At 43.9% G+C, this 25,682-nt stretch overlaps 1 protein-coding gene across 2 annotated transcripts in view; it reads left to right on the forward strand.

Annotated features, from left to right (window-relative positions):
- Nucleotides 1-24,907, forward strand: part of PSD3 (pleckstrin and Sec7 domain containing 3) — a 112,010-nt gene extending 87,103 nt beyond the window's left edge. The window contains exons 13-16 of one of the 2 annotated variants that reach the window (XM_057385247.1): nt 4,405-4,562; nt 5,440-5,584; nt 8,731-8,874; nt 15,264-24,907. In XM_057385247.1, the coding sequence (XP_057241230.1) occupies nt 4,405-4,562; nt 5,440-5,584; nt 8,731-8,874; nt 15,264-15,476 (660 nt within the window). In that variant the 3' untranslated portion in view covers nt 15,477-24,907. The remainder of the gene's footprint in view (nt 1-4,404; nt 4,563-5,439; nt 5,585-8,730; nt 8,875-15,263) is intronic. The other variant, XM_057385255.1, reaches the window with a different exon arrangement.
- The last annotated feature ends 775 nt before the right edge of the window (nt 24,908-25,682 follow it).

The following is a 25,682-nucleotide window of genomic DNA, read 5'->3' on the forward strand; positions in this document are numbered from 1 at the left end:
AGGACACCATCTATTTTAGCACCTTAATTAAATATTTTTATGACTATTGCTGGCATATTAGTTTGTAATGCTTTCTGTTTAATAAAATGTAGAGATGCTGATGTAGCATGCAAATTTCTGCAGAATGCTGCCCTCGCCCCTGTTACCTTCCATGCTTTCAGGAGCAAGGGAGTAATTTCACATATGACTGCATCTTTGCAGAGTGAAATGCATTGTTTGAGTTCTTGTTCTTATTTGTTTGTTATTTGTGTGTTTTGCACTTGCCAGTGCATTTGAATTCAGTGATTGCAGGACAGTACTCTGCAAAGCTGCATTCTCCCACTTGCGTTGAAGCCATCATACTGTAGCACAATGACAAGCAAGGCTGTTGCTTTAGGGCTGTGAGAGGTTGACAGAAGGATGTGATGGGAAGTAAGTTATTCCAAGAGTGACGGGGCAGCTGTGAGCTTCTCCAGGGTGCCTCTGGCCCCTGCTCAGCCCCACGCTACAGCTGTGGCTTCAGCTTCGGAAGGTCCACCAGGGCTTTGCTTCAGCACTCAAATAAACCAGTAGTATCATAGAAGGTGAAGATGCCAGAGTTTAAAAATGCACTGCTAGGGCAAGTTTTTATAATAAAGGTTGCTGTGCTGCTGTTTCCATCTGCAATATACTAGGCACTGAAATGAACCAATTTTCACGAAGTGCTGAAGCATTTTAGAGCAGCTTGATTTCTTCGCAGAAGTGCAAAGAACTCTGGCAATAGTCTTGGTCAAAGGATTGCCTTGTCTCAGTTGACCCTGTCTTCTGATTATAGAGTGCTGTAGGGTTGGGTGCATTCACACGCATTTTCCCTCTTTCACTTTATATATCTGTGGAGATGACATCTGTGATGTTGCTTTCATTGCACCGAGTGCTGTTGAAGCAGGATAGAGAGAAATCTCACTGTACAGGTGCTGTCTACACACAAATGCAAGTACAAACCTCTGCAATATTGCAATCTGTGTTCATCTGTAACTCAGATGCTCCCTTAAGACACTATTGTAATATAAATATTAATTGTTCATAGCAGCTGTGATTCCCCCAGTGRGCAGTGTGATCCCAGTTATGCTGTCATTGTTTGCATTCCAGTTCTACTTGTTTTGTTGTCAAAGTCCACGTATGAGAGTATTTTGTAAATGGTGGTCACTTGAGATTTACTGAGGAGTTTTTCTGGGCAGTCTTGTCTCCCTGCCCAGTTTTTTTTTCATTGGAATTATTCCAGTGCTAATTCCTATACTGCATATTGTTTTGTTCTTTAATGAGTGATTTAAGAGAGATGGTTTCTGAATTTGTGAGCACGGAGAGCACCGGAGGGGCTCAGTGGAAACGTTCACAATTAGCCAACTGAACATGCATGCACAGTATTATATAAAATAAGAAGTTTGACATGTTTGGGATGTTGGCTGTGTCTCTGGGCATCCTCAGGCCAAGGTTAATTTCCTGCCCTCGGTTCATAGCAAGAGGAAATTGCAAAGTAGGAGCTTGACAGAATGTCTGTTCACTAGACTGACACAGGATGTGATGTGCATGCACAAGAGAGGCTTATGAGGAGAGGACRTAAGACTGACCTCACTTCTTTGCTAGAAATTGCTCCTGGGTAAGCAGTGCAGGATGCGAACCTTCACGTTTTGTTTGGACTCTTCTGTGAGGTTTGCAACGTCTTTGTTCTTTGATGTGGCACTTCATAATCTTGCAAGCTTTGGGTATTTTTATATAAATTTTCTCATACTCTATTAAAAGTGAATAAAAAAATTGAGAAAGGCCAGAATGATGTAAAGTGTTTGGTGATGAGACTTTCTTAAAGGGAATTTTGCAGCCATCACATGCAGCTGAGTGGAGATACCCATCCATGGTATATTGACTGATAAGAAAAGACAAATGTCATTCTCTGGTTTACCAAAAACTGATTTAGAAATATGCTGTCTCTGGGTCAGCAGGATGTGGAAAAGTCATTCTCCTAGAGTTTGAGAAAGATGAATTCAGCATACTATTGCACTGTGTGCTGCACTCACATCAGCCTTCAGCTGACAGACAGGTCACAATTCCTTTCTGGCTCCCATATATATTTCTTGCCACTGTCTAGGTCTAACTTTAGACACTGCCTTCCATTTCAGCTCAACCTCCATGCTGACACCAGCACATCATACCACATGCTGTCCTTGATGGCATGGGTGAAAATGGATGTTCCTACTCCCCTAGCATTCCCTACCAGTCAAAAAGAGTTGAAGGCCTTGAAGAAGGAATTTTGGCAGCATATTCATGTCCTTGCAGCTTTCTCTGAGGCTGGCAAACTTATGTGGAGACATATCCGGTATGCTGATCAGTGCCTTTGGAGAAGCTGGCAGAGCCCCAGCTGTCAAGGTAGATTGCAGCCAACTGATATGRTGGGATTAGCAAGGATTACCACGAGTGCTTTCTGTCGGAAAGAAGGGGTTCTCAGCCTTCTGGGACAGCCCAAATGTGGACTTTTTTTGAAACGGGTTTAGACACCAGAGCAGGTTGTGGACATTGGATGCAACTCACAGAAGAAGCTTGGAGGCARTAAGACAGGTGATAGCTGACACTGTCTCTTGGCAGTAATGCAAGGAAAGATAGAATATCATGTTTCTGAGGCCTGTGGTAATTTCCTGGCTCTGAGGTTTTCCCAGTCTCCCTGGACAATGGAGCCAGTCATTTCTCCCAAAACTACCACCAAATTAATCAGCTCGTGAACCCTTAAAAGAAGGAGCTTGACCTGAGGCCTTGCCTCCTCCATGTTCAAGACAGAGTGTGCCAAACTTCACTGAAAAGGTTTTAAAGAACGCCCTAAGTGGACAATAGGCAAAATCCATCTAGATAGACAGATCCCTCCAAATTTTGCTGAGTCTCAAATTTTGASAGAGGCAGGACATTTGGTCCCTCTCTGCCAACCCTTGAAAACCCTTTATGTCGCAGATCTCTAGGGTGCCCTTTGGTCAYTTGTACAGTAATACTCTGCCTTTCTACTGGGCTTGCCAGACCTGTGGTGGGTTGTGCCCTTGCCTGGCTCCATGTGGAGGTGGTGGTGTGGCAAGACTGCTGGGTGGCYGCCTCTCTTCAGGTGAAGTGTCTGAGCAGCAGTGTGGCAAGTTCTGGGCCTGCACTGGCAGGGCCTCCATCAGGAAGGATGAGACATAGCTGAGGAGCAAGATGTTTTCTTCCACCTTCCAAGAGGTGCTCACCACAGYTGGTGACTTCCATCTACTGAAACTCACCCTGCAGAGCCCCAACGCAGCCTGGCTGAGAGCTCAGGTCCCTTTGGCAGTGGTGTAGATTCCTCTGGCTGCARTCCTGTTTTCTGAGCTGCCAGAGAGGTCCTGTAAAGGAATTCATTCGCATTAACTGGCTCTTCTGCTGGGTGGGTTCCCCCGGGATGTTGAAGCAGTGCTGTCCCCACACACACACTGCATCCTGCACTCTGTTTGCTCTGAAACCTCATCTTGTAAATTGTGTTCAAGTGCAGGATCAATAGTTACCGTGCCTGCAGGGAGTTAACTCCGCTGCTTTGGAGTCATCACACTCGGTGCATGTTGCAGGTGAAACTGATTTCTGTGATACACTAAAGGGGAGAAATGGATTCAATTACAGATTGCTTTGGCCTGCCCTTCAGAAATAGTGTGATGCAGCCTTGCTGGCAAATCACTTTCCTTTCAAAAAGCTCCTGGCTTTCCCAAGCCATTCATAGTCGTGTGGGCTGTAAATAAAACTTGTGGCTACATTATGCCCTTGTCCAGCTTCTGTCGCTCAGGAGATCAAAGGCTGCTTCCAGGCTGATGCTTGCAAAACGAGAGGAGCTTGACTGCCTTTTTTTGTCATCTGGTGTTAGGAGTGGTACTATTACTGTGTCAGGAACCCAGACAGAGCTGTGCTTGCCATTTGTAGGCTGTCACCAGAGAGATTTAAGGGAGTTTGCTGCCATTTGCTTTGGGGACACTGGTAAGAAGGTTTCTGYGGTATGTCGGGACTTGCCTAGGAGCACATAAAAAGGTAGTTGGTTGAGGAAAATTAAAATCAGGCAGTGGAGGCAGAGAACCCAAGTAGCTGAGCATTGGAGGTGGGGAGCTGATTATGAATGATTCTTGAAATGAAGACCAATAATCCACAGCTGTTGTCATACTCAAATACTTCCTTCTTACATGTCTTCCTGTCAAGCACGTAGTGGAACTACTCTTCCTTGAAAGAAATGAAAACAGAAAGAAAGGAAAACATGTTAAAGGTAGTGAAAACCACAAGTGCAGAAGGTTGCACTCAGTTCATATGCCTTATTACTATTTCTGAGCTGTGGAACAAGGTTTTTCCCTGGGCTAAGGAAAAAGGAATAGCACATGCAGAAATAAGATACCATTTTCCCCCTGCTATCTCCTGCAGGATGAATATAAGCCCGAAAAGGCTTTGTCAGAAGAAGATCTGAAGAATGCAGTCAGTGTGCACCATGCGCTGGCATCCAAGGCAACAGACTACGAGAAGAAGCCCAACGTTCTCAAGCTTAAAACAGCAGATTGGAGAGTCCTGCTCTTCCAAGCCCAGTAAGTGCTCTCCTCATGCCTCTCATTGAGGAAAGAAAGTAATTCTGAAGGAAGAGTAAATTCCTGGCTGGACAGGTTAAAGCAGGGGCTTAAGAGGTTCAATCTGTTCATTTGATCAGAAATAAGATTAAGTAGTGATGTGATTAGAGTGCACAAGTAGTGCATGGGAAAGAAACATCAGGTTTTAAGAGGCTTTTTAATCTAGCTGAGAAAGGCATAATAAGATGCAGCAGCTAGAAGCTGAAGCTCCAGGAAATTCAATTTGGAAACAAGACACAAACTTAAAACAGTCAAGGTGATTAATCATTGAAGCAAATGACCAAAGGCAGTCTTGGATTGTCTGTCTCCTGATGTCATCAGGTCCTAGCCGGATGTCTTTCTAGAAGATATGCTGTGGTGAGAAACAAAGTTACTACTTAATACAAGAATGATTTGATCATGTTTTTCATGCTGTGATATCCAGACAGAACAGATGACCTGCCTTTTGCTTCTGAGCCCTTTTCTACTGAGATCTTTAYGAAACTCCCTAGAGATCTGTGGTGGCCAGCGCAACCAAGACATTAGGACACGTGTCTGAATCCAGGCTTTGGTTGGTTCTATCACATGTGTTACTGGGATTCGATTAAGAAAAGATGTGTGCCAGGTTGAGGTATGGACCTCACAATGAGGTGTGCCAGGGTGAGGTATGGCCCTCACAATCCTCAGCCTGTGACTGAGTTACTTAGCACTAACTGCTTACAAACATAGCCAGGAGGACTAAACAGACTCTTAAGACTTGTTCAGTTCTGTTCATTCTCACTTTTAAAATTCTGTAGAAGGGTGGAAAGTGGTAGAAGAGGCTGAGTCAACAGTTGATTATTACGTATTTCTTCTCCAGGAGTCAAGAAGAAATGCAGACCTGGATCAACAAGATTAACTGTGTGGCTGCTGTCTTCTCTGCACCGCCATTTCCAGCGGCAATTGGTTCTCAGAAGAAGTTCAGTCGCCCACTCCTGCCAGCCACCACAACGAAGCTATCTCAGGTGAGACATTTTTGTTTGGGGRGTAGGTGATGGTGATTTCTCTTTCTGGCTGGAGACTGGATGATGGTCCTTGTCACTGTTTTATAGCTGTTGTCACTAGCAGTTCTAGGAGGGGAACACTTGCAYAGTAAATCTCTGCTCATTTCCTCATGCAAGATTTGAAGTGGGGAGAGAGAAGGAACACACTTGAATACAATTGATTCATACTTTTTAAGAAAATAGCACCACATAAAGAATTTTCTTCTTATGCTTGTGGTCCTGCAGAGGACATTTCAAATACTGATTCATGTTTTCTTTTTMATTTGAGTGCTTATTAAAGCCCTTCATTTCAGAAGAAGTAGACATACTCGTGGTCTTTGGCTTATAGAATTGATAAAAGGTGAGAGCTGATGCATCAGACAAGCATCAATTATATTTCTCTCACTAGATTTTCCAGACTCCATTTATCAGCTCAGGGATTTCCTGTATAATATGTATTTATAAATTGTTTCTTAAATGAATGTCTTTAGTCTTCCTTTGTGATCACAGATGCTTTTAGCATCCTGTGGCAGGGAGTTTCACTGCTCTACTACTGCTTGCACAAACTCGTGTATTTCTGCTTGTCTCAGACCTGGCTCTGTCAGGTGCTTRTGCCTGTAGCTCTTTGTACTTTGGGAGATGCAATGCCTGCCTGGAATTCCTCCTGCACTGGCAGGAACATGATACTGATGGCATTGATCAGGTTGACAGAGTGACAGAGATTGTACTTCATGAGTATACTCCTGTAGCTTTTGAAGTGATCTGTCCATGCTGCATTGCTTCTTCAATGCATGTGTTGGGGTTTTTTTTACCATCTTCCTAGCTTAGCAACTACCCTTAGAAATCACTATTTAAAAATCTGTGTTTCTCTGAGGATGTGGGTTTTTTTAGATTGCCCCTGCTTTTTCTCCCGCCATGAAAGTAGCCTTTCTTCTTACCATGTGGTGACCAGCACACCATCTTCTGTTTTGGTTTAAAGTTTAAAGCATGTTTTGTAAAGAATAATACTAACATGTCTCAGCCTTGTGGTATTACCTTTTGCTCATGCATACCTTTTTAAAAATACACTATGGGGCTTGCACAATTTACCTCCAGTCACCAAAGAAAGCTTTTTYATTCGTTGTTCTGTGTGATTGTTCCATTTAGCACATTGTTTCCTAGTGTCATTGTTTCCATTTAATCTGGAAAGGAAAAAGATCAGAGCCCTGTGGTTTGTATCTTGAAGAAGGGGAGACATGATAAGTGGAATAAGATAAGCTATTTTAGAAAGGCAGAAGAATGTTAAGTGTTCAAAGTAGATAAATTCAAAGGCAAGCAGAAAGATGTCTGCTTTCATCTGTCAGTGTGGAAAAGCTGCCAGCAGTCTGTATCTCATTTGGCAGACAAAAAAAAAAAATACAAATTGTCAAATCCCTGTGGTTCCTGTTTAGGATTTTGTGGGATGAATCATGATGGACAGTACTTCTTTAAAGGGTCAGTTCCTGCTCAGCCAGAAGTTGGGATGCAGTGAGGACCTAACATGGGTGAGGAAGTGAGGCTGGACATAATGACAGATTGTGCAAGATCATTGTACCAGGTTTTCTTTCAAAAGCAGAGCAATGTCTGATCTTGGTTAGTCCATCCTTAGAGGGATGTGACAAAGCTATATATAAAGGAACAACCAGTCTAGAAAAGATGTACCAGGGTGTTGGATTTTTTCTTTTTTCCTGAGAACGTGTAGCACATGCAAAAGATCCAAAGCTGGTGCCCTGGAAATGACAAGTGCTGTATTAATAGCTGCTTAAAGACCTCCTGTCATCRGGCTGTAGAGCTCACTACCACAGGATGTCCCTGGGACCAGGGAATCAGCACAGTGTAAAGAGTGATTGGTCACTAATGAGAAAACATGCAAATCTAGGGTAGTAACTAACAGCAACAAGAATTTTTGGCAGTCAGTAGCTAGTGGTTTCAGCTCTACCATGTTTAGGCGGAGGCAAATTATATCACATGTTTCTTTCTTCAGTTCTACTGCAAAAGAGTTGAAATACAAGATTAGCTGGGGCTTAGCTATCATCATCTGTAGAAGTTTTCCCCCTTTCTGCTGCTCTCCGCAGCTCCAGCTCAGCAAGACAAGCGRCTCAGTCTCTGGTGTGACTCAGTGCAGTGCAGGCATGTCTGAGCTAGTCTTGATGGTGTGGGCTGTGCTTAGAGCCACACCACTGAGGGACAACACTGGCAGCTGTTCCCTCCTCTAAGGCAAGATACCTACACAGGAGCTGACCTGGGTACTACCTCCTGATTAAGTCACTGGTATCTGCATGGTCATGTCTCTATTTTTGACTTACCTAATTCAAACATAATTTGAGATCCAGGCCTAGAAATGGACAGAAGGCCATCCTGCGGGAGATGAAAACCTTCTGAGATGAGGGAAGGTTAGCTAACAGATGGACTGGAGGAAGTGAGTGGGCCTGGGATTATGATAAAGGAAATTGCCTAGAAAGTGGGAGTAGCAGCTYCTCTCTTTCACTAACTCCACAGTGAGATAAAAGCTGGTAGCAGCTTCACAAAATGAGGTACCTTTTGGGACTGGACTGCTCTTCCTGTTCTGAGTGCACAGTATTGTTCTAAACAAATAGAAACCACACACTAAATAGCTTTTTGCRGTGCAGAAATAAAAGGACAGGCCCTACCTCCATGTCTTTTCCATCCTGGAAGATAGGATAGACTGTACTGCAAAAGACTCCTTTTACATTGCAGAGACTTGACACAGGGTCTTGGCCTGTCTCATTCTAYCTTTGCTTTGTCTGCATACACAATAGTCTTAATTAATTTACCAAAAAATGTATTAAGACAAAAGTGTCATGTTGTCAGTAATGCTCGGCAGCAAGCTGCTTCTGTTGCTCACAACAAGGCAAGGGATGACAGGTTTGCCCTCCTTCCCAGTGGCATCTGCTAGCTGCTGAGTTTTTCTGCAAGCTTGGCCACTTTGGGTGCCTTTGAGACAGCTGTTGGTGGCAGAGCTCTGGGATAACAGACCTTGTCAAAGAAAACGAAACTACAAGGTATTATTGTGCAGGAACCTCTCTATTTTCTTTTGCCTCTTGGGTATTTTAGATTCTTTCATTTAAAYGCCTAATGTGTTTCTGAAGGATGAACAGCTGAAGTCCCATGAAGCTAAGCTGAAGCAGATCTCCACTGAGCTTGCTGAACATCGCTCCTATCCTCCTGACAAGAAGCTCAAAGGCAAGGAAGTAGATGATTACAAACTGAAGGACCACTATCTGGAGTTTGAGGTATGTATGGGAAACATTATCACTTTTATCTTTCTGGGTGTGTATGGTCTTATATTTGGGGTACAGTCCTGGAGTTCTGCATTTTTCACTTGACTTCCTTAAAGAGTGTGTTCTAGCTAGGCACAAAACTCGCAAYGGAAGCTGGGATGCAGCTCTTCTTTCTGACCTTCCTTAGCTCTGAATTTAGCTCCTCATCTGTAACATGGAGGATAGATATGAGACCCTCTGTCCTTCCTGATGTATCTGAAGAAATTATAAGTTCTTCATGCACGAAGTGTTTTGGGTTCTAAAACTGTTGCCTAGTGTGTTGGAACCTCAGTCTTTAGTGAATAAGTGCATTCTGCAGTAATGCAGATCGTGGTAATTACCTTTCATTGGTGGATTCTGAAGGAACTTATGCACTAAAATTATTGTCATAGGCATTTGTGTTGTGTACCGATGAGAAGGATGTCGGGATAAGAAGGAAAAGAATAGAATTAAAGATCACAGGACTGAGTGATGCAACTTAGGCAGATGCATTAGGACATTGTTCTGCGTATCTGACAGCAGCTTTTATCCAAAATGGTGTCTGCCACATTGTAGGACTATGTGGGAATTGAATGGCAACCTGGCAGATGTCTGCTATTTGTCAYGACTACACCTTTGAGCTTTTCCCTCCAGGACTGCGAGTCAGTGTCGTCTTGGGTCTGAAAGGATCATTCTCTAAATAGGCACTCCCTAAATAARCAAGAAAAATACATAGTCTGAAAAAAATGAACAGCAGATAACACAAAAGTCTCTCAAAGTGAGACCACCAGAGCTGATGCTGGAGGCAACTCAGCATAAGATTCCAGAACTGAAGTAAGCCTTCTGCCCCATGCTCTCAGTTTCTGTTATAGAGAGACTCTTTTTACACCTGGATTTGACTCATTGTAAGTTTTGCTTTTTCAGAAAATTGTAACCACTTAGGTGTTGAGTTTCACTTTGCTGTAGCAAAGTTAATCAGCATAGCTTTATGAAGGAGAAATCATAACCTGACCCAACATGATAGTCTTACAMGATGAGATGTTTGGTGTGATTGATGCGGGGAGAGCAGTAGATGTTGTTTATTCTTCACTTTGGCAAGAATTCTGACATAGTTTCCTCTAACATCCTTGTAGACAAACTGGTGAAATGGATTAGGCAATTGACAGTGAGGTGGTTTGACTGAATAATCGAGTTCAAAGGGTTGTGATCAAGACACAGTATCAGTTTTGAACAGAGCAATCATGCACAGAGCAAGCCATGTACTTTCTCTCTGAAGCGGGTCTTGGACAACTTGGAAGATCATGGAGTTTCTTAGCTTTGAGTCCTTGACACAAAGCTTATTTTCTATCACTTCTAGAAGCTTGGTGAGTTGGGATGAAATGTAGGCTGGAGTGTTAGATGTTTTTGGAAAGACTGATGGAGGAGTAGATTGTTGTGGGATTTTTTTTCTGTTTTCTGTTTTATTCTGTTTGCAGTTTTATCATGGTGATATTCCTCAGGTATCTCAGGACAAACCCAGTAATCAGGAGAGACCCAGTATAGCCCAGGAAACAAAAGGTGTCATCTTCACTAGTCAGAGTCTCAAACAGCATTTGAGATGCGCAGTTCAGATAAGTGGTCAACACTGCAGAAATGCTCATCTAAGCAGGCAAGTTGTGGCAAGAACTTCAGTTACGTGAGAGAAATGGTGATTCAAGGTGCTGGTGCGCAGTGCTGTGTTACTTTCACACTTGGCAGAAATTTCACAGACCATATTGAACTATCAAGACACCATTTCAAGGATGTGCGAGCAGGCMATTCCAAAATGTTGAAAGTCAAACAGATGAGGCAGAAGGCTAACTGGGATGTCTTTCTGGAGCTGAGGCCAAATAGGAAGGTATGTGATRGATGGAAGCAAGGTCAGGTGATATGGAGAAAGATACTGCTCACCAGTGTAGCAAGAAAATTCATGTGGACAGATCTCAATTGGAGTTGAAGCTGGCTAGAACTATGAGAGACAATAAAAAGAGTTAAAAAAATATAGTAATGGCACAAGGCAGTGTAAAAACAACATCAGCACATTACACGTGGAGTATTGCCGTCTCACAAACATGGACAGGGCCAGAGCCAAGGTGCTTAATGCAGTCTTTACCTCTGTCTTCAACACGGGTGACAGACCAGGGGGATCTCATTGTCCTGAGCTGAGGACCATGACTGAGAGTGATCAGCTCCCAGTTAACCTTGATGTTGTGTGGGATCTGCTGCTTCAGCTGGATSCCAACAAATCTGTGGGGCCTGAGGAGATCCATCCGAGAAACCTCAAAGAGCTGGCTGATGTCATTGCAAACCTTCTCTCAGTGATATTTGAACACTCTGGAGAGATCCCAATTGACTGGTAACTGCCTAGTGTTTCACCAATTTTCAAGAAGAGCACAAAGGATGGTACTGGAAACAACAGATTTGTCAGTCTAACTTTGGTGACTGGTAAAATTACAGAGAAAATTATTCTGGGAGATATTGAAAAATACCTGAAGGACACTGTAGCCATCATCACAGCGAGCACAGCTTCATGAGAGSAAAGWCCTGCTCATCCAACCTGATTTCCTTTAATGACAGGGTAATCTACTTAGTTGATCAAGGAAAGCCAGTTAATGTAATCTTCTTTGATTCATAAAGCTTTCAATACTGTCTGTCTCAGGATCCTTCTGGAGAAAATGTCCAGTGCTCAGCTGGATAAACACATCATGTGATGGGTGAGCAGCTTACTCATGGGTTGGCCTCAAAGGATTACAGCAAATGGGGTGATATCAGAATGGAGACATGTCACTGGTGGGGTTCCACAGGGCTCCATCCTCAGCCCTATGCTCTTCAACATCTTCATAAGTGACTTGGGTAGAGAACTGGAAGGGATACTGAGCAAGTTTGAAATGATACAGAACTGGGAGAGGCTATGGACTCCTTTGAAGGCAGGGAGGCTCTTCAGAGAGACCTTGACAAATTACAGGGCTGGGCAATCACCAGCCATATGAGGCTTGACAAGGAAAAGTGCTGGATTCTGTGTCTGGGATGGGGCAACCCTGGCTGTATGGACAGCCTGGGAATGAGGTAGTGGAGTGCAGTGCTGTGGAAAGGACCTGGGAGTCCTGGTCAGTGGCAAGTTGAACATGAGCCAGCAGTGCCCTGGCAGCCAGGAGGGCCACCTGTGTCCTGGGGGCATCAGGGACAGCATCACGAGCCGGACAAGAGAGGGGATCGTCCCACTCTGCTTTGCACTGGGGCAGCCCCAGTGTGAGTGCTGGGGGCAGTTCTGGACYCCTCAGTACAAGAAAGATACAAAGCGCCAAAGCCTCCAAAGGAGGGAAGTGAAGTCCCTTAAGGGRAAGCTGTATGAGGAGCTTGTGGTCCCTTAGTGAGTTCGGCCTGGAGGAGACAGAGGGAGAGACCTCAGTGCAATTACAGCTTCCTCAGAAGGGGGTGAGGAGGGGCAGGCACTGATCTCTTTTCTCTGGTACTCAGTGACAGGACATGAAGGAGCACGTGAAGTTGTGTCAGGGTGGTTTAGATTGGGTATTAGAARAAAGTTTCTTACCCAGAGGRTGGTTGGGCACTGGAACAGCTCCCCAGAGAAGTGGTCACAGCACCAAGCCTGACAGAGTTAAAGAAGCATTTGGACAATKCTCTCAGGCACAGGGTGTGARTCTTGGAGATAGTCTTGTGCAGGGCCAGGAATTGGACTGGATGATCCTTCCAACTCAGTTTTTTTCTATTATCTGAGGCTGTGAAGAAAACCAAATAAAATCTAAGTGTTGAGCTGTATGAAAATTATGAATGGAAGCTTCATACTATTTTAAGGGTTTCCTGACGTTCCCTTCAGAACAGTGTCCTGTCAGGGTCAGCAGGAGGTGTTGAGAGAGCTTGCTGTATGGGGTTAAATGAAAAAGGCAAGAGGTTGGTGAGGTAGGATATTGTAATTGTCTCTTTCAGACCGAGACTGCGTGCCTGACCTGGTGTCTGTGTACAAAAGGCCATGCTGGTACATCTTAAGAAACACGCCTAAAGGGCGTGCGAGTCCCTAAGGTAGCAGCATAGTGCCATTAGGAAGGAAGAAGCCATTTTCTTTTTTTGTAGATGCTCACAATTCCTTTTTGTTCACACACTGACGATTCCTTCATTCTTGTTCCTGATGAAAGACAAGTGAGATGGAGGGGAGGTGAACCAGGATGTGACTGGTCTTTGTTCAGGGATTCTGCCAGTTGCATTTCTTTTTGATGGTATCTTTGTTTATACACACCAGGGAAGGAGAAATTCTCATTGCTGGCTCTCTGAGGAAGTACTGCATCAGATTGCAAAGAATTTTTTGCTCAGTGCAGAAAACTTATAGTTAGAGAAAGATCTTTTGCATGCTGTCAGGTGAGAAGTGAAACCAGAATACTGATGAGTGGCTGCCTCATTCTTCTTTATTATGTACATTCCTCTGTCAGAGATAATGTTGCAKAGGCTTTCAAATGGTTTCAGCTTCTGTGGTTTTATTTCTTGACAGAATTCTACAATTCTTTTTCTTTTAAGGCAAAATTGGCAGCAGCTTTCACCTAACTTCAAATGTCAGGTCACCGAAAGACCAAGTTTTTTTTTTGGTTGAAATCAAAGTACAAATGCATTGATTAATTATCATGGAAATCAAGGACCCACAAAGTCTAGGGAAAAATGGCGAGTTGCACGTGTGTAGGTCCTGAATTTCTGTTCTGATTGATTTCTGACTGATTTCTCAGTCTTGAGACTCTGGTGGTGTTTACTGGATCAGTAAAAAGCAGAATTCCATATGGCAGTAAAGTTCCTCTCCYGTTTGATGATATTACGCTGTTCCCAAGCTTAGAGCACTGGCACTTCTGCACTTTTGCAGAAGTGTCTGCTTCATGTTGTGATGAATCATCCATCAGCTCAATGCATCATCATCAGAGTTCTTCTTGCTGTTTCTCTATTTCCATTTCTATTAAATGACACATCTTACCTTCTTCATGTGTTTCTCTCTCACATTGTGGAGCTGCAGTTCCAGATATAAAAATGATAGGAATGCTTATTTATTTTATTTGTAGRTGAATTCTGTTATGATTCTGCTATGTGAGGTTTTATGTATTCAAAGGACTCTCAAAAGCCAGTCACATTATCTTCTTCCCCCCACCTTATATACCACACTCCAAAGCAGTTACCAAGCTTTTTGATTTCCTTCCCTCAAATAAGTGTTTTTACCAGAACTTTAAAATTTTGTTAGAAAATTGAAAAAAATATTTTTAAATACTTTTTTTCTCAGAACGTAATAGTTTGGCTACTGTTTTGCCACTTCAAAATATAAATTAACAATCAGTATGGRTGTTTACATCCACCTTTCCTGACCTCCAGCACATTGAGATTGCTGTAAATAACAGTGCCTGCACCGTGTCTTCAGTGGATATATCAGGGCAGGTTATTAAACAAATCCTGTGAAGCAGATAGCTCTGTTCTCAGGACCTCCTGCCCCAACATCTGTTTTTGAGACACTGCAGGGATCTTCTGTTACAGTACCCTATTTTTATTCCCTTGCTGAGTTGTTTCTTGGAGACCAATGCAATTGTGGCAAACAGAGCGAAATCTTCCTGTTGGACAGGGAAAAGTCTGGTCCAGAMAAGAAATAGAACAAATGGGCATGGGACACAGTAAAAGGAACTTTTCCCAGTTGAAAAATGCAAGTGTCTGGACAGACAGCGTCCTTCATCATTTGCTGTGAGTGACCTAGCAGGGGTACATGTCGTGCTGCTGTTATAGCCTTCTCATTTGTTCCTTTTTGTTAAGGTCTGGCCTTGTAGAAGATTCTCTCAGGGGCCTGGTGATGGCCCTGCTGGTACAGGCTGAACTTAGACCCTGCTTTGGTATCTCCCCTGGATAAGAAAATCAGGAGAAGCAAGACCCGTTGGTGGGAGAGGAGGGTTGCACAGGAGAGCTGTAAGCAGCCAGAGCAGGATTTTTATTGTTCTTTATTTTAGTGCACTTTATCTCCATACCTGCCTGAGCATGTAGCATCTCAGTATGTGTGAGCAGTCAGGTCTCAGCATGACTCAGGTAGCAAGCTTTCATTTGGTGGTGTTACTTGGAATGGGAGCCACTGCCCAGCAGAGYATTGGAATTTGTGTGCTGCAGAGCTGAGTGCCTCTAATTACACAGCACCCCAGGCCTCAGTCTGCCTGAAATCCTCTTTGTTTAATTTACATTAGCCACTATTGTTCATATCCACATTAGGCAGCATTGTTCACATACATATTGGGCTCCTGRTTTTCAGGCCAGCAGAAAGCATTAAGCTACTTAGGTGGTCTCTCAAATGCCCCCGCAGAAATTCTTCCACACTGATAAGTGCCTTTCTTTTCATTTTCCAGAAAAATCGCTATGAGATTTATGTTGGCCTACTGAAAGAAGGGGTGAAGGAGCTACTGAGCGGAGGGGAGAACGATGCACCAGGACTGAAGAAATCCCACTCGAGCCCTTCTTTGAATCAGGAGTCTCCAGTTAGTGCCAAGGTGAAACGCAATGTCTCGGAGAGGAAGGACTACAGGCCAGAAACACCCAGCATTAAGCAGAAGGTCACTTAGGATGGAAACGACAACTAGGGGAACAGCCATGCAGCAAAGTACCGGTGGTCAAAATTTTTTCATTTAATAACCTGTCATTCACAAAAAATAAGTGCATCTGCCTGAATGGGGTGTTAGTGACATTTTCTATTGTATATTTTGCTGTTTCTGTGCAGATTGTGGGAGATGTCTTTGCTCCTGCTTTGCTTTGCTTTGTTAATTTATCATTTAGCAATTGAAGCATCGGGACTTTTTTGTGTTGTTCTGTTTCTAAAGGAGCTGGGGGAGGGGTAGAGCGCTGTGACGTTTATTCTGTCTCTTCCCCATTTATCTCCTCCCATCGGCATGTGGCTTTCATCTCTCAAGTCACTTGTCACTTTATTTACGTGGTGGGTGGGAAAAATAACTGGACAAGTGCTGCAGTGCTGTGAATGTGAGCTGTAGCTGTGAGAAAAGCTGTGCAAACATGCAGCTGCAGAAGGCTGACTAGAGGCTAGGGTGCTGGGAACATTAGTTTCCTGAGAATGTGGGGTGTGTTGGTACTGGTACTTAGCAGCAGGTGATACAGTAAATAGTCACTGTTGCATATTGTTAATGCATTGACCCTGGGCACGCTAGTGCGAAGGAATGAAACCTGGAAACCTCTGGCAATGCTGGGATGACAGCATTGGAATAATCTGTTTGCTTCCTTCCAGGCAGAGAGCCTTCTGAGTTTGCAGGCTGGAAGGCATCCAAACCCACGACTGTCTTCTGCAGTCAGAAAGTTAGGGATTACCCAGTTGGAATGGCTATCTGGGCTTCACATTTATTTGCAGAGAAGGCTGCTGTAGATGTCAGCCATTAGCATCATATATTAATTATATATATTAAAGACAAAGGGCCTCTGTGTAGTTTWTAACTATACGCTCTCACTTAGCTGCTATATAGAGCCTTATGATATATTGTGTCCTGTTGCTTCCCCTTCCAGGGGTTTCCTTGTTGGTGTGYACAGAGAGCCGCTTTCAATTCCTCTCATAGTGACAAAGCACTTTGCCTGTTTTCTTCAGAAAGGGATTCTCCTCAGTTCTCCATTTTCCTCCTTTTGCTCACATATAGATGGAAGAGGCTGGTGCCTCCTCACAGTTTCTGCATACCCTGTGCCAGGCTTTCCAAGGGAAGCACAKGACAGGGAGAGAGAGACCTGTCTACCATGGGTAGAACTTTTCATACCTGATTGTGCCATAGACTCTTGGGGTGACCAGCAGTTTTCAGGCACAAGAGAACAAAAAGATGATGTAGATATAATTTTCCTGCTTCCCTGCCCCTGTTACCTGGGCAGTGTCATCGCTCTGCAGAGAGTGCTGGCTCTCCCCTTACCTAACCTGTTACCTGAGTTTTAATCCCAGGTTTGATACTGACCCACAGGGTGGACTTGGACAGGTCTCTCTCATTTCGTGTCATGCTTTTCCTATATGGAGTAGTACAACCAAACTGGTCTTTYCCACAGAGCACCTTGGGAGGTAAAGTTGAGGGCCAGCTGAAAATAGTTTCTTGCTGTTCTTTCTGCTTGGCACAGGACAGATTTCATGATGAATGCAATTCTTAATGAATATAGAACTGTCAAGATCAATGCAAGGACTGTTTAGAAATGCASTGGTGTTTTCAGCCCAAGCAGTCAAAAGGCCACATATCAAAAAATTGCCACCTGAGTGGATGTGTGCTCTGCCAGACTTCCCAAGGGTCCAAGTCAATTCATCTAGCTTATTGAGCTGCCAGTGCAGTGGGCAGAACTGGCAGTGGTCAAAGAGAAAAGGTCYCTAAGAGGAGGCATTGCATAGCTTGCCTCCCCCACCAGATACCACCGTGCAACAGCTTTCCTGGTGTTGTGCTGGCTGTTGACTGTAACAAAGATGTTGCACTCTCAAATGTGAGATTYTGGGGCAAATTGATGCTTGCAGCTGCTGCCTGGCAGCAAAACCAGATGAGTCTGTTTTCACCAGTGATGTTGGATGCACATCCATCTGGCATCTGCCACTAAGAGTGGCCACTCTGTACTAGAAGTCAGGAGGTTGGCTCCTAACTGTGGCAATATTGCTAAAAGCTGCAGAGGCCTGAATAGAGATTGGCAGTGCTTCCCAAGTGCTGGGGCTTTAGAAGTTGTGCATTCCTGCTAAGGTGGAGTTAGCATTTAGTTCTCTTCCTCAAGAGGAGAGATGCCTTTGYTTCTGGAGCCAAGGTGATACGGTGCAGCTTGTTTGGGGAGACTCAGAGAGATACATGATAATCTTCATTGGGAGGGACTGTTTGGAGTAATTCAGAGTGGTATATCAACAGCTCCCCTCATGGACTGGAAACAAAGATAGATCCCTGCAGCTGTTCCTCATGCTCTGGAGGTTGAAAATGAACAAGCATAACTGAAAGAAGAAATTCAATTGGGGAAAGCCAGACACACACTTGGAAAGAAAACTTGACCTGTTATGATTAAAAAATGGTATTCCCCAATTTTGAGTTCCCACTGAGACTCTCCAAACTACAGGCTGCTTGCTTGCTCTCTCTACCCACTCCCCATCCTTGCAGTGGACTGGAGAGGAGACCTGGAGGCACAAAAGGTGAAGATCACAGGTTGAGATAAGACCAAATTACTGGGAGCAGCAAAGAGATAAGAAAATGTACAGTAACAACAACAGTATTAATAAGAGTGTACAAGAATACTTACCACGCAGAGCCCAACAATAGCCAGCCACTCATTTCCTGATACCCCAGCTCGGGTGGGAGTTCCTGGAAAATGACATGAGGTGGTATAGAACAACCTTCAGATACAAGCCGTGCCCCCATCTGGCTACTGCAAAAATTAACCCTGTCCTGGCCAGAACCAGTACACTGTCTTATATAACAGGAGGATACATGCAGCAGAAATAAAAAAAACAAAAAAGGTGCAGATCTGTAAATGGCTCTGCTTGACTGTCAGGATTGGGATGACTATAAGATTTTTTTGAAGGCAGACTAGAGCATGCTTAGCAAACCTCTTGTGATAATGGAGTGCAGTGCTTTAAAAGGCAAAAAGATGACATTTAACTTCTTTTTTCCCTGGCTTTTAAAGTATTTTGGTTGCTGTAGATTCCAGTTAAATTGCTAAGCTCAAAAAAAAATTACTCTTGTTAAATGCATTTTCCAGCTTTGACACAGAAACTGGGTAATTCCTCTTCAAAGTCATTGCAGAAAAGATGATTTGAAGCAATAGGAAAACTCGAAAAGTGAACTGCAAAAAAGATTTTTTTCATTATTTATTATCTATTTCCGTGTAGACTTGTAAATGGATTAGGGTATGTTTTTTAAGTCTCATCTGGGCTTATAAAATGCAGTTTTTTACTACATTTTTTAGTCATTAAATGTTTTATTGAGCTTGGAGCACTCTTACTGAGACTGCTGAGGCATGCAGATTAGTGTACTCAGAATTTATAGATTCTGCTCCAGTTTTAATTAATGCCATTTTGCTCTGTTGCTTTACAATTTATAAGCATCTCAGGCACTCATGTAGAAATGCATGCTTTGGAGACCAAGGGAAAAAAGTGATCTTGTGAAAGTCTAAGACTCCTGCCCTCCCTTGGGAATAGGATCATCTATCAGTCAGCACCACAATTTGGTTTTTTTTTTCCTCCTGATGGTACTGGAGGGTGTGGCAGGTTTGCAGTAGGTCAAAGTGGAACATCTCCTTGAGKGGCATCATTAAGGGTCTGGCCAGGTAGCTTTGCATGGTGCCCTGCACCCTTCCCATCTTCACTGAAATGTTTTCCTTTAGGAGACATCAGTGCTTGACCRCAGCAACTGAGGAGCTCTGGTAGTAATATGTAAGGATATTCTGCTGATTTACAGCTCTCCTCTGGGACCTGAGCTGCAAATTACTGGAGCAGCCTGCAGCTTTCTGGGTGTTCTCAGTGCGAGCAGGAGTTACTGGCTGGCCGCCACAAGCATGTGTGCATGTGAGAGAGCCTTTGCATTTGGTGAAGCAGGGAGCTGTCATCCTTCCTTGTCACCCTCCCTGCTCCAGAGTGCTATAACTGCTGAAGCTGAGTCTCTGCCCACATGTTGAGAGGGGAGCAGGACTGGGGCCAACACTTCCTTGCTTCCCCTTCCTTAAGGTACAGACAGTGTTCTGGAGGGACCCACCCTGCTCTGAAGCATTGCTGGCTTGCTCACCCTGCAGGGCTGAGCCATCTGCTATCCCCAACTATGGAAGGAGAGACAGGAAAGGGCCTCACTAGTCTGTACCTGACAGCAGGGAGGTGGTGGAGAAGGGGAAAATTGCCTTTCCCGCTTCCACTAAGCAACCGAAGTAAGTGAGATACTCTCCTGAAGCTAAAACCACTCTCTCCTCTGTGAGTCAGCAGGATGGTTTTTGTTCATCTGCGGCTGCAAAAGAGACTCCCTGGACTGCCTGTGTGTTTGTGTGCATCTTGCAGATAAATTACGCATGAACCAGTGATCATGACTACAGCTTCTAAATCCAGTATTTATGTTGTGTCTTTAATTGATGTAGAGAGATAAGTCAGCCAGCAGAGTGATTAATGCAGCAGAGTTGTGCGGGAGCGCTGTTCAGCTCTGTTGCCAGCTCAGACAGTTTTCCATCTATTCTTTTGAAAATGGTTACCAGAAACTTACTAATGTTTAGTAACAGCTCATCACTAAAATTCTTTTCCTCGATCCTGTCTACTCCCAGGTTGYAGTCTGTCCATGTTAAGGGGCTCTCCTGGAGAGCACTGCTCAGTACAACCCTGCTTTGAGCAGGAGTTTGGCGTAGCAGACCTCCAAAAACTGGATTTGTTCAGTCAATTTCCACAGCTCCAGTGCCTTTGGGTAACAAGGCTGGTTGCTCTTCTGTCTTGAAAAAGGCAAAATTTTTGCCTTTCTCCAAATTAGGTTCTTGCTTGATTAGAGCAGGCCATTCCATGCGGAGGTGGTTATGGCAGTGCAGAAAGTCAGAGATGACAGGGTTATCATCAGACTTCTCAGAGGCATTGCATGGCAACGTTCTCCTTGAAAGCAGGAAAGGTTTTTCTCTGCAGATGGCATATTGCTTACTGTGTCTGCATTCTCCATTTCTAAATGAATTTTGGTCTTATTGCAGTTAGTCTGACAGCTCCTCCTCCTTTTCTGTCAAGCTGCTCTTGTCTGTCATCTTAGCACCTCAGCTGCTTCTGTATAACAGGTCTGTTTCCTTCCATGCTTGCAGAAATTCAGAAAATTTGACTCTCCCATCTTGCATTGAGAAAACCTGAAGCAGTTCTGCATTGAATGGATAACCTTGTGAACAGCTTTTTCACTCTGCTTGTTGGTAGCCCGTGTTTCCAGCCACAGTTATAGCTGGGAGGTGTGAGACCGAGTTTCAGGCTGCTGTGATCCTCTAGTCATATGCTGCAGGGCTGCAAATTCCCCCCTCCCACGCTCAGACCAGGCACTTGCAACATTCCTACTCTTCTAGTATCCAGGATGTTGGAAACAGTGGCTGCTTCTGCAGAGACAAAGTCGGTATCGACATCTTGTATCAAGCAATCTTCCAGCTTGCTGCTTGTTTAAATTTTCTGCAGTGTTGCTCTCCCCAGGCTCTGAGACCTCACATCTGCTCTGAGGGGGCAGTTAAGAAGTCGACGTTTCTCACCAGAGCACAACCATCGCTCCTCAGCATGTGTTCCTGGCATCTGGTATCCAGGCTGCCTAGAGGGATGAACCATAGAAGCTGTCTCAGAAWGAGCTAGTCTGCAGCTTGTGCTTTTTAAATTATATTTTTAGTGCATGTAGAAGGAGTATGCCTGGCCTCTCCAGTCTCCCAGAGCTCTCTCAGCAGCATAGGTGTGGCATTGTGAGCTGCTTCACCTGGTCTTTCCCTGTGGGCACCTGAGCTCTAGGAAAAAGAGGTTTTGTCAGCCTTCAGAGAAATTATATCACCTRAGCTGAGCAACCAGTGCACAGGACAGTGATGCTATAGGTAGAAGCTAGTGCCACCCTGCATGCCTGGTCACCTGCTGGAGACTGCTCTAGCACTGCCCTCGGTTTTGCRGGTGATTAGAAACTCTGGCTTCCTTTTCCCCCTAGTCTGTGATGCTTGAGGAACTGAGAGCGTGAGAGCAAGGAGGACAGGTCCTCAGAAAAGGTGTCTGAATGCCATCTGGGAGTATCTATTCTGCTTATGGCAACATTAAGGTGAACATTGAAARGAAGCAGGCTCAGCCCTGCCTGAGAGAATGTCCCTTGCTCATACATTTTGTTAGCTTCATAGAGGTTGTGTTTCAGTTACTTGTTACAGCCCTTCCCTTACTGAATGCAAGCAAGAACTTTCCCAAAGGCTGCACCATTGACCTGACTTTGCCCTTGTGGTCAGAAGGAGCACATTTAGGYTGGTCCAAAGCATTCTCTCTTCCCCACCTTTGAACACTTAATTATTCCATAAAAATTATAAACCTTTAAACAATGTAGGACTTCCCATAGCATCTGTTTTTAAATCTGGCCCAGAACCAGCTGGGGATACAGGGCAGAGGTTTATTTGGACCAATAAAGGTACATCACTTAGCAGTGTAAGCATTTAAAGTGCTGCAAGCTACAAGGGCAGAATTTTTCTCTGACACGGACCACTGTAATTAGTAGACACATGGTCCTGTCTGTAACTCACCTATATGAGACCAACACAACAAGGTAATTTTTGTCCAAACAGGTGCACTTTTAGCTCAGGCCCAGTGAGTATCATGGTGTAGTGACAGAGCTGCTAGCTAAGCTACCATGGAAACTTGTTTGACGTGAAATCCTCCAACTCCCCTTAGCCTCTTGCTGGGAAAAGGGAGATCAATGATATTGAGTCTGTGTCACTGCACAGGGCAAACTCGTAAGTCTTAACTCACACTCTTATGAAAACCTCATGCTCAGAGCTGTCAAATTCTGAAAGACTGTAGGATGAGAACAGGGGTGGGTTGTGGTTGTTTTTTTTAAAATTTGTACATATTCATGACTACTTTGTCCTTTTACTTGAGTCTAGAATTATAATTTGGCTAAAAGGACAGAGTTTTTTGGCTGTTTAAAAACTTTAAAATCACTACTCTTGTGTGAGGTACACTCTGAGGCTTACATTACTTGGTGGACATGTTTAAGTGATGCCTATAGATGTGTGTGTGTATTTCATAGGTATAGTATGGCTTCTATGGCTCAGCACTGCAAAGCCTGCTGTTCTTTTCTGAGGCTTGTTTTGGTCAAAGCACTTCAGCTGCTGCAAACATTGTTAGTATGCTTGTTGTTCTAATTGTTCTCAAATGAGGCTAAACAGCTATCAGAGCTTTTGCAGATTTAAAGTATCCTTTGAGCTGCCTTRATCTTCGTGTGTTGTCCACCAGGGGCTGCCTGTTGTTCTGCATGTTGAAAGCAAGGCATATATTTGAGAGTCTAAGAAGGAGTTAGTGGGCTGGATTTTCTGYTAGCTTAGCACTGGGCTGACATTTTCCCTGTTTATATCAGCTGATGCCTATACCAGGAGCATCAATGCTGACTTCTTCTGAAAATTTTGCTCTGGGGATCTAATACACAGCTTTACTTCTGAAAATGTTGACCTTGCTCTGTGAAAATTCAGCAAAGGGACATCATGTCCAAAGTRTCCAAGAAGGACAGGTGCCTGTGATGTCTCCTGCAGATACAGCCGTACAGGAGTAGTGAGGCCTTTTCTTCTGCAACAGTACAAACTTCCAGAAGAGTGGCTAATCAGCAGAGAAAAGAAGAGCAGCAGGGCTGAAATATCTCTCTTGGGCATCTCATATATCTCCCAGAGGTTTTCCTTGGGAGCTTTAAACARCCTTTTCATAAGTTGCTGGTCTGAGTAAAAAGGCATGGGGAAACCCAGTGGGTTTTCATTTTGTGTTCTAGTCAGGGCAACAGTAGCACGATCTCCTTTATTCTTGGAAAGCAAGAGCAAAGCCTGAGGGTGTGATTCTTACCTGGAGTCATAAAACTCTTTATCATGCAGTTAGCTTGAAGCACTTGAGCAACTTCAGTGAAACTATGCCTTTGCACTTCACTGAACCACAGTCAGAGTGATTGTGTCTTGTGGAACTGAGACATGAGTGAACTGCAGCTCTGAATGAAATGAAGGGGAACATCCCCATCATTGCAGTAGTCCTTAATCCTTTGGGTACTGAGTTTCTTCCTGGGTTCCTGCCCCCCATAGTGATGGGGAGATGTGGGTGAGCACTGTCATTTTCAGAGTCRCAGTTAAGAAGTGTCATTTACCCTCCCTCTGTTGCTTTGTTGTTTCCCTTAGGCTGAGAAAGAGGACTGAATTTTCAGTCAGTGTTGCTTGGTAGCCATGTGGGAAGCATAACTCTCAGCAGTGGTAGTGCAGAAAAACACTTTGCACATGTGTGTATATTATACATTTCTTGTGTGCAGAGCCAACCTAACAGGGCTTGACAGCAGTTCTTGCAAGACCTTTCTTCTGGGTGGTCTCCTTTCCCTTTTGTGATGTGTAGGAACCTTCTTTCTGGTAACCTTGGATTCAGTTTACTYTCATCACTGAATTGCTGGAGTGTCTTTCACATAACAGACTAGAGACACAGTCCCAGTCTACTGCTTTGTGGTAACTTCTTGGTCTGCTGTGAAGCAACAACGTAGAGGTAGCCATTAAATCTTTTCCAGCAGCATGGAACTTGCTGTTCTGACTCTTGGGGAGGTCATCATCTCAGGTTTGAGGGTGTCCTACCACCAGGACACCCCATTTTGTCCCTGGGAACATGCATGGCCAGGAAAGCATACTGAGTGGTTGGAGTCAGAGCTGTGAAGATTTAAGTCAAGCCCTGGTTCACGGGAGATTTTTCCATGTGCTGCTGATGTCCATAAGGACTCAAACATATACTTGCTTACACGGAGATGCTTTCCTGAAGCAGAGTTGTCAGTCTTTTCTACAGGTATCRCAGGATGCCCTCCCTTATTCTGCTTCATGTATCTGGTACTAGAATGATCATTTCCTGATAAATGAAGGCACTTAATCAGTCCTCTTCCCCTTGGAAGAAGGACTTTTGGGGATATTGTTATATCATTTAAAATAATATTTTGGAATTTGAGTTTACATTGCTTTATTTTTCACTTGAGGTGACTGTATATAAATATTTTCCTCTATTTTATCATTGCTGATAAAGTAAGCCTACAGTATACAGACAAATAATTTGCCTTTGATGTATTGAAACTGTGAGATATAAAGTAGACTTCTCTTCTTGTGTCCATGTTCCTGACTATAACTCTGTTCTTCTGTGTTTTTATAAGTTGGAATAAATGTTGCTTACGGGCAACAAAGAGCCTGCAAGCTTCCCAATAATTTTTATGTCATTGAACTCAAGCAACCCTATTGAAGGATCTCACATATGTATAATGATATATGTATATGTACAAACTTTAGAAAGAAATAAACCAAATGTATTTCACGTTCTGCAGCTGAATGGTTTTTATTTGAACCTTTTCTGTTGTTTCTACAATTAAGAACATGAAGGTGGCTTTACAGTGGCTGGCTGTCCTATTTCTGTGTTCTGGCAGTCAGTAGTTTCAAGGTTTCCTGAGCTGGAGCATACATGTGCTGTCTGCCGTACAGAAACACAGTCCAGATCTGACCTGCAGTTGGGGTAACCAATGGAGCCAGTGGCATTGCYTGCACATTAGTCCTGTGTGAGGGCAGCTGGAGTGCATCTTTCTTCCTTCTGCACCTGTACAAGAGTTGGCATCTCTTCCAGCTGTTTCAGGGTGTGCAGCCTGCAGAGCTACCACTGCTTGCTGTGAAGAGACAGCAAGAAGAGAATTAACTGATTTAAAATGGGTTAACCGGCATGTGGGTTGAAAGAGAGAGGCTGCAGCAAACAGCTGTTCAGAAATGGTTGGGAGTTGATCTCAAAATTTGTRTAATACGAGATAGTTTGAAGGCACTGAAGAGGTTGGGAATTGCTGCTGATGTGGTAGATGGGGAGTAAAGACCCATGAAAGACAGAAGAGTCAGAAAGGAAAAAGATGAAGTGCAAAAAGATGAAGTGGGAGCCGTTAAGAAACGGTGGCTGTCCAAAGTAATGAGAAGGAGTCTGCACAACACTGCCTTGTGCTTGTGGTTCTTGGGTTGGACACGGCTCAGCATGGTAAGTTAGTACACCATGGGGAGAGTGAGTCACAGGGGAAATGGAGAGSATGTGTCCAAAACAGGTGGGGCATGCTCTAGCTTTACAGCAGGGCTAGAAGCTT

The sequence above is a fragment of the Malurus melanocephalus genome, unplaced genomic scaffold, assembly GCF_030028575.1.
Source record: "Malurus melanocephalus ecotype Western Australia unplaced genomic scaffold, MMel_1.1 scaffold_15, whole genome shotgun sequence".
Classification (NCBI taxonomy): domain Eukaryota; kingdom Metazoa; phylum Chordata; class Aves; order Passeriformes; family Maluridae; genus Malurus; species Malurus melanocephalus.